Consider the following 13128-nt stretch of genomic DNA (forward strand, 5'->3'; position numbering starts at 1 on the left):
GACTGGGCTGCTATCTGTTGTGAGAAATTACGCAATTACTATAAAAAACATCTCACAGGTGTGAAGTTAATCTAATTATAATGATTTAGATCTCAATCTCCCAGCTGGCACGATTAGTTCCACTTGCACGTTTCAGTTGTTTCACTTCCACTCCTCAGCTGAAATGTGTATTTGCAACCTAACATTCAGAAAGCATCACGCAGCCTGCAGCAGTCACTATCCGGCTCTCCAAATTAAGGCAAATTCAAACCAGTCAGGGGGAAATTGGACAGACAGACTCATAATGAGAGTAAGTATGAGCGCAGCACACAGACGGCATGAAGATGCTCTCAGTAAAAGAAGTAAGATTGATGCCATGCTTTCACTCAAACACACGAACAAAGGATGTCCCCCTGTTGTGTCCTGAAGCGAAATTAACATCATGTTCACAAATCTAAAATGGGTCCCTACAATACAGTGAAGTTCGTTTTGGGTCACTTGACAAACATTTACAATGGATCACTGTGCGCAGAGCGAACATGAGCTTGGAGAGAAATGCCGCTGACCTCAGGGGAGCTTCCTGTCCCTCCTCTGTGCAGAGACACACAGACGCAGCTCCAGATTGCACAGGAGACGTTGGAGTAGCCTTTGGTCTGCATTGTACCATCATCTAATTCGTATTAAAACATCTGAACAAGAGAAATCTCCCCTGATTATGTGAAGCATGACTGGCATTATGATTCTGAGCAGACCATTTATCATATTACTAAATAATTCTTGAATTTATGTGCTATTGATTGTTTTATTAAGTCAGCGTGAATTAATATAAATCAATATTTTTTCATTTGGTTTTGCAAGGAGAGTCTGTATAAATGGTACCAGAGAAATTTAATGATCCATCTTTGGGGACTAAGCTTTTGATACCAATTAAAAATATAGATTTTTTTGCTCAATGTGCACATTCAGTGAAATCTGCCATCATAAAGTCTGATGTGTTTCATGGAATTAACAAGTTTAGTTTCACTCCTTTTCCACATTCACACTCTAACAGGGTTGTAAGTCTCTGCATTACACTGACTGAATGACTCAGTGCTGCAGTTATATCTCAGCATTGTTTGTAGCAGCACGCCTTGGGATCTGGAGATTATAAAGACAAACGCTGTGCTCAAACAGTGCAAGCAGGGGAGTAACTCTGCAGAAATAAATGAGTTGCATCAAGCCACATTTCTCCTGGAAAACATGACTGATTCAACTGACTCAAAGCACTCCATTAAATGAGTTGTAACAGCAGCGTGCTTGTTTCCCGTTTTCCAGACGCATGGCTTTTCCAAGACAGCAACTCTGCAGAATGTGTGGTGTGGAGCCGGGTGTGATGTGTAAAGCTAAAATTAACTATAGAACATAGTGCCTTTATGTCCCATAGGTTCTGACTGTGCCAGAGCTCCGCTATGAATGAAAATGAAAGATCAAACGCAGCCATCCCACAGAGGGCTTTTGGCCGAAGTGTGTGTGTGCCTCTCTGCAGCTCACCAGAGACTCTGGAGCGCAGCTCCTCCCAGTCCTCTTCCTCCTCTTCCCCTCCTCTGCTCTCCTGCAACCCCCAGGCTCCCTGCTCCACAACCTTGTCTGCTTTATTCGCGCAGGCCCGAGGGGAAGTCTGGGTCTCAACGTAGTCCATCTCTCGCTCCACCCGGTCCACTCGGGCCGCAGCTCCCTCCAGGTCTTTGAACATCATGCTGTGCTCATTCTTCAGCCCATCCATGGCCTCAGCAGTTAGCTTTTTGAAATCCAGCATCTCTGTGTGGTAGCGATGGGATTGTTCATGCCACAACTGCATGCGGTCCTGGCAGACATGGGCACAGCAAAACAAGTGTTATAATAAACTGCAGGATGTGTTCTCTCTGGTTTTTACTCGAGCCACTGGTGTGACAAATAGAGGTACCACTCAGAGTGACCATACAACACGATGTGGGCATTTGAAGTGTGTTATGGAGGCAAAAAAAATTCCTCAGCACCCATGTAAGCAGCTCTGAGGTTGTACAGCAGTACTTTGAGCTAAATGCTAATATCTGGGTCTCAAATCACATACTTCCGTTAGTACACTTCCATGTAGTATACTATGTGCACTATGTACTTATTGGCGTAGTGCGCAAATTTCGACAGGGTAGTGTTGTCTCAAATCAAACACGGCCATTGTGCACTTACGACCGCATGCTGTTAGCTAGTCAGCAAACTAGCATTAGCATTCGCGTTATCGTTCGCGGTACCAAATCATTACAGACTGCTAAATTAACCCAATAAACATACTGCTGGCTTATACCCAACACAACAGTATAGTGGTGCTTAGTGCAAAAAACACATGTATTTGTACAATGCAGCGACGTTCACGGTCGCACAGTCCTTGGCCGCCATTTCCAGTTTGAAAAGTGGTCCCTCCCCTTCCGCAACGTAGCCAAGATGGCGACCATTGAGGGCGAGAAGTGTCCATAGTTCCACACTCAACTTCTTGACCGTTTTTTTTTGAGCGAACCATCCAGGTACTCATAGTGCGCTGCATTTTTCCATACTTCTCAGTGTGAATGCACTTATGCACTCAAAATATTAAGTGTAAGTACAGAAGTACGCGATTTGAGACACAGCAATGATAATGCTAACACGATGATGCTTAGCATGTACACATGTTCACCATTTTAGGTCAAGGTTTTAGCATGCTTACATGCTACAATTATTAGCACTGAACACAAAGTCTGTCTTCAGTTTAGCAGGGGATTGAAAATTGACCAGTTCATTCATTCATTTTCTATAGCTGCTTATCCTGTTTGGGGTCGGTGGGGGGCTGGAGCCTAGGCAGGGTTCACCCTGGACAGGTCACCAGACTATCACAGGGCTGACACACAGAGACAGACATTCACACTCACATTCACACCTACGGACAATTTAGAGTCACTAATTAACCTGCATGTCTTTGGACTGTGGGAGGAAGCTGGAGTACCTGGAGGAAACCCACACTAGCTATGTTTCCATCCAAAAGTGATTAGAATCATTGGGAAATGCGCATAAAAAGAAATACGAATCCTGTGTGTTTCCATTAAATGTACACACTTTGGTGAAAACTACAAACTTGCGCAAGTTTTTCCACAGAACCGGAAACAAAACAAGTCTCGCATTCTTCTTCTTCTTCTACATTTTCTGGCGGTTGGCAACCAGCTTGTAAATGCATTACCACCTTCCCGACCCGGAGTGTGGATATCACCATGGAGAGAGGTGCGCTATGTCAGACTTAAGTCGAACATAACTGTTTCCATCCCCCGTTTTGCGAATCAACATTTTTTCGAATCAACCAAAACCCGGCTAAAGCCAGCGTATTTTAGTTTGTGCGAGTCAGGGGATTTTAATTCGAATTATGACGTTTCCATCATAATTTTCCAATGCAATACTTCCAGATGCGCATCTAAACAGGCTGATGGAAACATGGCTACAGACACGGGGAGAACATGCAAACTCCACACAGAAGGGCTCCCCCACCCTGGGTTCCAACAAGGATGCCTCTTGCTGTGGGACGATAACGCTAACCATGGTGCCACAGTGCCAAGTTATTTTAAGTTATCCTGAGGGAAACATGAATGTGTGTAAATTTAATTTGAATCCATGCAATAGCTGCTGAGATAGGCTATCTTACTAAAAGCCCAAAATGTCAACCTGTCGGTGGTGCTACATGAAAAGTCAGAGGATCAAAGTTGGTGGGATTCATTATCTGGCTAGCATGAATGTCTGTAATAAATTATCATAATCCATCCAATAGCTGTTGAGGTTATTTTAGTCTTGACCAAAGTGGTGGACCAGCATTACCGTGCCTAGGCTGAAAAATCAGTTACACAAAAAATCAGTTGACATTCCCATTAGGCTGAGCTGTACGTTGTGTTCAGGGCTGATTACAAAATGTTAGCATGTGAGCACGTGAAACCAAAATGGTAAATAACTGTTTGCAAAACCTCACTGTGTTAGCATCACCTATGTTAGTATTTAGCTCATTTCAAAGCCTCACAGAGCAGCTGTCAACTCTTAGTCCTGATTCAGTCAAAGCATTATCACCATCACCAAACAGAAACACAGTTTCTCAGCGTAGTGATTGACATGTTCAGAGTGATAGGTAAATTATTTAGAGCAAGATTTAATAACAGCACTGACAGCTCCTCCACTGTCTCCTCCACCACAGTTTCATTTTCTCGCTTTGCTTGCTGTGGGCCTGTGGTCAAATGGAAATGAAAGTTCAATGAAAACTTGCTTGATGAATTGTCGTGTTCATATCAATGCAGAAGTTGAACCAGCATATTGGAAGTGAGACTGCAGGGATGCCACAGGGGGGCTGAAGAAAGCAGGATTTAGCTGTAAATAGACAATTCATTTCATGCGGATAACAGCATTAAGATTGTCGTTTTTGCAATGCAAGCCGCACCGAGGATAAAAAGAAAATTTCTGACTCTGAAAATATACTCCAAAAGAATACATTAAAATAATTATTTAAATGAGAGTTCACTAAAATTACTCACCGAGGCAACCAGACATGTAATCCTCTTGCATTTCATATCGTAAGCCAACAAAAGTCTTCCCTTAGACAAACTCTGCCGTCTCATAACCTCCCTTTAAGAACACAATGCTGAACTCTCAGTAATTTGATTCCTTCCCTGAGGCACTTTGTTGTAGCACAGCTTCCTTTTACCTTTGCAGAACACATCCTTCTATTAAGGCTGTTGGGATGTTTGATGGCGAGGCAGCAAAGGTTGAGCTTGTACTCATTACCGTTGTGTCATTGTCTTGAAACTTTGCAGAAATGGTAATGTCGGACAGAAACTGCATGCTGTGTGCATGGTCTGCTTTTCCCTCGGAGGCCCCTGCAAAGTTGATGAGCTGGGCAGAGATTGCATTAATTGGACTGCATTAGATAAGACATTAAATCCACATAAAAGGAAGCAATCAGGAAAATATCAACTTTTATATCAATTTTTTTTAATGACTGCTACTTCAGAAATCTCACTCAAGGGGTTAGATCAATGCACATTTTAGGTGGGGGATTGTTAACTCTGCACATTGGACATATTTTTATACTTACTAATGTGAATTTTTGCAGATTTTTTTCATTTTAAAAACATATTTTACATATTTAAGATGTAGTTTTTACTGTATTTTTTCTATTTTCAGTTTATGATCCTTGACGTTTTTTTCTCTTATTGCTATGCATCAAAGATACCAAGGCAAAATCCATGTAGAGATCTGTGCCATCACTCAACTCATGGAAATCTACAGTATATTGATCAGATATCAGTCATTCAAAGGGATTTTGCTTCTTACCTCAATAGCCAACAACCTGTTCTCCAGATAATCCATCAGCCCCTGGTAGTAATACTGGGCTCCAGTCAAAGTCCAGGCAGTGGAAACAAGGAGGACAAACACCGGCTTCATTATGAGCCGATCAGTGGGGACAGCTGAGTTTTCTTTGTCTGTCCAGACTTTGGATGTTCCTTCGGGTTCCCCCCTCCTTGACGTGTTGCCCCTGCAGAGCTTCACGCAGCCTGTATAAACACTGTATACAGTGCAACTACATGTGCAACGAGGTGAGAAAGGACAGAGAGTAAGTATAAGAGGCCGCTGTGAGAGTTTCCAATTCTTTGACCGCTCTCACTTTGCTGGAATGTTTTCACAAACTCTCAGGGAGGAGCCTTCAGCCTCTTACCCCTCTCTGTCCTCCAAAAGTGAATGTGCTCCAGTCTGCATGTGTGCGTGTTGGTGTTTGTTGCACATGTTGTACACACTGTCTTTGGCATGGAGGCAGGGATTATAGCATCGACTCGAGCTCTGTAAACTGTTGCTGCTTACACAGTTTAGACGGAGTTGATAATAGCAGGGTACAGTGGTATTGTTCATGGGGAAAATGGGTAAAAACAACTAACAGTTTGGATTCTGCAAGGAAATTAATAGTGCCTGTCAGCGCTGGTGAGTACAGGCAACAAAAGGAGAACTGGAATGGCGACAATCAGGCAGACAGGAACAGTTTTTTGAAGGTATGATAGTGTGTGAAGCTTCCTGGCAAGTCCAAGTCTCCAAGTCCAGAGGATAGCAGGGATAAGGCAGCGGAGGGTTCTGGTAGGTCAAGATCCACATCCAGGGGTCAAGGTTGCAGGGCTCAGAGGCTGGAAAGCAAAGGAAGGGTTACCTTGCGACTTTAAAAATCTGGCCAGTTATAAGTGAAAATGAGTCGGTTAAATACTGCATGGCTGACGAGGTAAAGTGGAAGCAGGTGAGCAGGTGGGCAGGGATTGAATACTATGATGACATCTGGTGGACAGGTAGAGAATGGCAATAAAGGGTTCTGGGGAAGTGGGAATGTGGCTGGAGGGAGGGACAGAGAGGCAGATGACATTAAGCTCAAAATAAAATTCTTGTTACTGTTGCAGTGGAGAAAACCACCCAATCGCCATAAAAAATGTTTGTATTGTACACTTCTGCAAACCACGAATACGTACATTTGTACATTATTTTAAAGCAGATACACTTAAACTTTCTTAACAACGCTGTTGTGAAGGTGTGGTTAGGTTTAGGCACAAAAACCACTTGGTTATGGTCAGAAAAAAGATCACGTGTTGGTGGCACAAAAACTGCTGGAAAAGCAGGGACCGGTCAGTGAAAAACACTCAGGTTCAAGACAAACACCGAAGGTTGCCAAAAGGTTATCCTGTCGTCTGATGTTGTCGGTATCGAACAGTGGTCTGCTACTTGGCAGATGTCTCGCCAAGATGACATCACCTAAGTGACATGCCACCCACCATTTCCTCTACCTCTCGATGACAAAAGTCAGCTTATATCCTCCAGACACCCAGACTTTTGTTTGGTATGCATTTTTAAATTCTCCTAGTTATTTGGGATCAGTAGGACTCAGTAAGTATAAAAAACTAAACATTGTCAACAATAATAAAGTCCTAACGTCCTCAAACAAGAACTTCCTAGTTAACAGTGTCTTATCTTGGTACTGTTGCTAAAATTGGCCAAATTTGTTGCCATATCAAACTACAAACGTTATTAATCATAAACAATCAAGTGTCAACCATAAAATGTGATCAGGTTTTGGACCTTGACGACTTTTGTGTCGGGATCACCTTCCGTCCGTGCTCTGCGTTCATTTCGTCCATATTTCTGCACGTTTCCATAAAGCTTACGGATACGGGCCAAACGGAGCAGTACCACCGGGAACCATGGGGGCAGTGTTGCTGTCACTACCTGATACGTAGCTCTAGTGAGACACGAAGAAGAAATATCAATTCAATTTCTCTCATTGGCAGTACTAGAGAAAAGAATTCTCCATCCTCCAGTCGCGATGTATTTAACGGCCTCACCGACCACCGCCTCCTACAACGCTGCCTCTGTTTTTGTCTTTTATGCAAGAGGTACATTATCAGTATCTCCTCCACAGTCGCCATGTTTGTTTTTGAGTTTGTTGTTGTCATAAACTTTTGACACTGGGCTGCCTCCTGGTGGATATATTGGTTAACATCCATGCCAACGTAAAGGGTGCATGGAAGTATGTGGGCAGTGACGGTAACATCGTTTGAAACAGACGTATACATTTTCGTATGTAAAGGGAGCATAAATGAGCCTTTAGACTGACTTGGCAGAGATGGCTGCCATCTTGTTTTTACATGGATTAGTGTATTGTGCTCTTACTACCACTAGATGGCACAAAAGTGTCCACGAACGAGGACAATGGGACTGAGTTAAGTAGAATGAAGTATAAGGTCAAGTAAATTCAAAATGTGATACCCTCATATGAGGACACAGGGTCTCAGGAGGATATATTGCATCACTTTAAAAACATTGATATTGAGCATGTGTGAAATGTACCAATGTGACGTATCTGTGATTTGCAGAAACATACAATGGCAAAATTTTATCAAGGCCACTGGGCTGGGAGAAAACATTAGCCGATACCTGCAAAGAAGGATGTCCACTTTTGTAGATCTATGAAAGTTTTTAGGGATGAGGGAGTTCATTGTTATCTGTATCTGTATCTGTATCTGTATCTGTATTTGTTCAACCCACTAAATTATCTGTATCCGTATCTGTACTTGGAACGGGCTGACTTTAAACTAGACATAGGTGGGACCTAACCCAGCAAGCAATAGTCGTGATTTAAACGTATTGGCTATATTTAGCTCCGATTTAGTCTAGCTACATGTAACCCAAATCTAGCTGATTTAATTTTGAAATTGATTAAATGTAATTTTCGCCATTGCAGATGGCATGCGGTATGATATTCAATCACATATGGAGTGTCAACAGTAATTAAAATATGTTTATCTCCATTTTTTGGACATGGTCTCTACATAGCCATATAATTGATGACGTCTACACTTTGGCTATGGTTAGACATCTACCAAATTTTCACTGACAGCCCAAATTCAGCCGTGATTTAGCCTAGATGTCAGGTCTTCATGTAGACGGCTATTAGACGTTTTTTAAACAAAAAAATGCTTGCTGGGAAGCCTAAAATTGATATGGTTCAATTAAAATTTGCTTTATTTATTATCTATTAAAAAATATTTACAGAACAATCCCAGAATTTAATCTTGTAACAAATGAATAACAGATTGATCATAGCTATGCAAATAAAGATTTTCCTGTGTCAATAGGACGGATATTGCAACCTGTTCTCATTCCGAAGTTATTAAATGCCACCGCTTTGTCCCTGATTTCAGCATCAGACACTGATGCCAAAAGACACCGTTTATGGTGGTATGATACGCCATTGGGCGGCGTCAGTTTAAAACGCTGCCAGTAACCTGGCAATATAAGGAGCTAGAAAGTCCCCATAGGGTGAGTGGGAGGGGTGGCGGATGGGTTCAACAAAGTCTGGACTTTCACCCAAGAGCCCACTGTTTGCTTCCTGTATGAATGTAGAGCCAAACCATGATGTTTTTTTCTAAACTTAACCATGTGCAGTCTCTAGTGTGGTCTCCCGGAACATCAACAGCGGACGAAGGGGAATACCTAGCACGTAATATATGTTGATGTGAAAGGCCACTGAAAAAGGAGACGAGTTTGGATGAGAGTGTGTTGAATATCGGCACATTTTACTCGGATAATACTCATAAAAAGTACATTATTTGTACCGATACTAACCTTCCAATGGTCATGATATTAGGGCTTAGAACAGTTTTGTGTCCTCAAAACTCAAAAACAACAAACTTTATTGTGTTTAATTTGAACAACACACAGTTTAAGGTGCTACCACCCTGAGGTCATTGTGTTTGTTTGTATTATGGGCTTTAGCCATCTCTTCCTCTCTCTGGTGAACCTGCTGTGGTGGCTCTGTGTACTTGGCTGCAGGTAAGACTCTCTGATCGAAAGTCTCTCATTTCCTTTCAGAGCTTCCAGTCCCTCACGCTGTTAAGGTCAATATAAAGCCAGCAGAGTTCAAACAGCTCACTAAAAAGACGAAACCATCATCATCATCATCATCATCATTATTATAGAACAACACCACACAACAAGAACGAGGTAATAAAACGAGATTAAACAAAAAGGCATTAAAAGAAGAAGTCAAGATACTCTGGAGGAAAAAGTCCAGTGAAGCACCATGTTTTAGGTTTGAACATTACGATGTGAACTGTTGAACTTGTGCCAAACTACAATTATCTAAAAGTTAAGAAAAAAACATCTGCAGTGGCGACTTTACTCCATTAAACAAGAGTTGGACATTTATGTCTTCACTGTGCCTTGTTGGTTCCAACATTAAGCTCTCTTCTCACACTGACAGCTGGAATTAGTCGATCACACTTCATTGCTGCTTGGAAGGAGATTGCTTTGCTCTGATGTGAGCAAACAGTGTATATGCTATAGATTGTCCTCCCTGCAGAGGCAGCGGTGCATGAGGGTTTGATTACACAGGCGATCACACTGACTGACAACGCCTGACCTTTCACCCCAGGAGGCAGGTTTAGAAACTTTTAAGTAACTCTGTGTAGCCTACAGACGTGGACAGATTGTGAGACAACAGGCCCCTGGATACAAACATGTTAAAGGCCTTCCACCTGTCCGACATAGGAGCAAGACATACGGACTGAAAGACGCAAAATAAATACAATTAAATCAGCCATGTTTAGTGTCTCTTTCTAATCATTTTTGCATGTCTTTGTCATTGCTCTGTATTTCTTTGTGGTTGTTTTGCATCCTTTTTCAGTGTATTTGTGACTCTGAGGTAATTTTGCATCTATTTGTGGTCATTTTGCACTTCCTTCTCATTTTTTGCATCTTTTTGTGGTTGTTCTGCACCTCTGTCATGGTTTTAAATCTCTCTATGGTTGTTTGGCTTCTCTTTGTGCTCATTTTGCGTCTCTTTTTTGTTGTTTTATATTTCTTTTTTGAGATAATTTTGCACCGGTTTGTCACTCTCTTTATGGTCGTTTTGCATCTTTGTTGTTTTGTCTGTCTTTACAGTTGATTTGCATCTCTTTTTAGTTGTGTTGCGTGTCTTTGTGGTCATTTTAGGAATCTTTTTAGTCGTTTGACATCTCTTTTTTTGTGGTTGTTTTGCATCTCTTTGTAGTCATTCTGCACCTCCTTTTCATTGTGTTGCATCTTTCTGTGGTCATTTTGCACCTCTGTCATCATTTTGAATCTCTTTATTGTTGTTTGCCGTCTCTCTGTGTGGTAATTTTTCATCTCCTTTTAGTCATTTTACATCTCTTTTTTGTGGTTGTTTTGAACCTCATAGTCACTTTTGCATCTGTTTGTAGCCTTTGCATGTATTTGTGGTCATTTTGTGCGTCTCCATCATTGTATTGCAGTTCTTTGTGGTTGTTTTATCTGACTTTACAGTTGATTTTTGTCTTTTTTTTCAGTGCTTTGCATCTCTTTGTGGTCATTTTTATCGTCTCTGTGGTCGTTTTGTGCCTCTTTTTCTTTGGGATCATTTTGCATCTTGTAATCATTTTGCAGTTCTTTGAGGTTCTTATGCTCCTCTCTGTGATTCTTCTGTCTCTTTGTGGTCATTTTGCGTCTGCCTCCCATTGTTTTGCACTTTTTTGTGGTGCTTTTGCACCTCTGTCATTGTTTAAATCTCTTTATCACCGTTTGACACCTTTCTGTGGTCATTTTGCATCTCTTTAAGTCGTTTTACGTCACTTTTTTTGTGGTCGTTTTGCATCTCTTTGTCATTATGCTGCATTTCTCTAGTCATTTTGGATTTTGTTGTTGTTTTGTCCATCTTTACGGTTGATCAGTGTCTCTTTGTAGTCGCTTTGTGTCTCTTTGTGGTTAGTTTGCACCATTTTGTCATTAATTTGTGCCTCTTGGTATTTTCGTATCTGTTTGTGGTCGCTTTGCACCTCTATTTGTTTCACTTCTGTTTTCTTTGGGAACATGTGACATCACTATGAAATCGTTTTTATGTCTTTGAGATTATTTTATGTCTCTTTGTGGTTGTTTTGTGTCTCTTTGTAGTCATTTGATTGACTTACCAACTAGAAATGTTCCCTTTAAATGTGCCCTTTACCTGTTGGGCCTGTTGCCTACCCTCTGATGAGGCAGGTAAGTAGGTTGGGTGGGGCGGTCACAACAGATCAAACTATGATCGCTAGAGGCTGTTTACACATCAGAAAACAAACCACTAAGTCAGAGAAGTTTGGGTTCAGTTCTTGCAGCTTGATGCTGTATCATCATCATTGTCTGATTAAGGGCCGGTGCCAGATACTCCAGCAGCCTAATGACTGAGGCCTAATCATGCTCTCCTTTGATTGTCTGCTGCCCACTATGATCTCAGCAAGTCCTGAACTGAACCACAACCCCCTGTCTATTTTTATGACCACAGACGGCGGACCAGACTGCGAGTGTCGTCATGGTAACAAAGTGCCGTACAGCTGCTTTTAGAAATCGAAATGGGCAACCTGGAGTTTGATCTAATCTGGAACACATTGCCTGTCTGGAGCTGGCAGGCGAGAGCATTGACAGGCCAGTGGCTGTGTGTGTGTGTGTGTGTGTGTGTTTGTGTGTGTGTGTTAGTGTGTGTGTGTTAGTGTGTTTATGCCCCAGAGGCTATTTTTCAATCATAGTTCTTGATTGATGTGAGTAATTACAGTTTTATCCCTTTTTTTTCTCCATTTTGCTAAATCGATTTGAGGCATGCGTCCTGTGCTGCCTGCCACTCAGTGTGGATTTTTAATCTATTATTAATCATCTGCTTAATTGCACCATACTGTACTGTGATGTGATCAAAGGGCAAAGCATCATTCAGGATTCATTATGTTTGACTAAACATCGCATATTGCAGTCTCATAACCTTTTAGCTGGAGGCTGGTGCACAATGAAAGGGTGTAACTGAAGTCCAGACATTTGTTTGAGGGTGGGACTCACTGATTCAATTTATTCAAGGGAAAGAAATGACAGAAATGTCCTGTGGCAAGCATCACTGACTCTCCACGGTGCATGGATTCTTTGCAAAAATATCCACAAGATGGCAGCATCTGTCTTTATGTGAGAACGTCAGTAGTGGAAGAAACACACCGATATTTCAAACAATACAACTCCATTGAAAGTTTTATATTACTTTTTATACCTTACAGTTATATTTCTATTTTATATTTAAAATACTACCTAAGTAAAAATACAACAGTATAATCAACACAATGTACTTAAAGTAAGTAAAAGTGCTAGTTCTACAGAAAAATGGCACATATTATATTTCACAAAAAATACCATTAACACAGATTAATCAGTGTTTGAGGTGAAGCCACTTTCAACTACTTTAGATGCCGCTGGGTCATCCAGTGGTTTCCAACCTAAGGGCTGGGTCCCTCCAAAGGGTCACAAGATAAATCTGAGGGGTCGTAAGATGATTAATGGGGAAGGAAAGAAGAAAAATAAAGCTCTGCCACAAAATTCTGTTTGAAGATTTGGGGACTTTTTTCTGATTTTTGCTTTTTTGTGAAACATTAATTAATCTAACCTCTCTGCGCCTCAGACCAGGGGCGTAAATATAGGCAGTGCAGAGAAAACAAGTGATTCAGATCGCCACATCAGAAATACGCGTGTTCAGAAAACTAACTCACATGGTGCCATCTGCTATATATGGAATCTATCATGGTTTCTTTCTTTCTTTCT

General features: G+C 41.5%; 1 protein-coding gene across 2 annotated transcripts in view; it reads right to left on the minus strand.

Annotated features, from left to right (window-relative positions):
* olfml3a (olfactomedin-like 3a) overlaps positions 1-13128 on the minus strand; it is a 36236-nt gene that overhangs the window by 7987 nt on the left and 15121 nt on the right. The window contains exons 1-2 of one of the 2 annotated variants that reach the window (XM_033628055.2): positions 5329-6184; positions 1510-1822 (exon numbers count right to left, since the gene is read on the minus strand). In XM_033628055.2, the coding sequence (XP_033483946.2) occupies positions 1510-1822; positions 5329-5439 (424 nt within the window). In that variant the 5' untranslated portion in view covers positions 5440-6184. Of the gene's footprint in view, positions 1-1509; positions 1823-5328; positions 6185-13128 lie in introns of those variants that run through there. The other variant, XM_033628056.2, reaches the window with a different exon arrangement.

This window comes from Epinephelus lanceolatus, chromosome 8, assembly GCF_041903045.1.
Source record: "Epinephelus lanceolatus isolate andai-2023 chromosome 8, ASM4190304v1, whole genome shotgun sequence".
Taxonomy (NCBI): Eukaryota; Metazoa; Chordata; class Actinopteri; order Perciformes; family Serranidae; genus Epinephelus; species Epinephelus lanceolatus.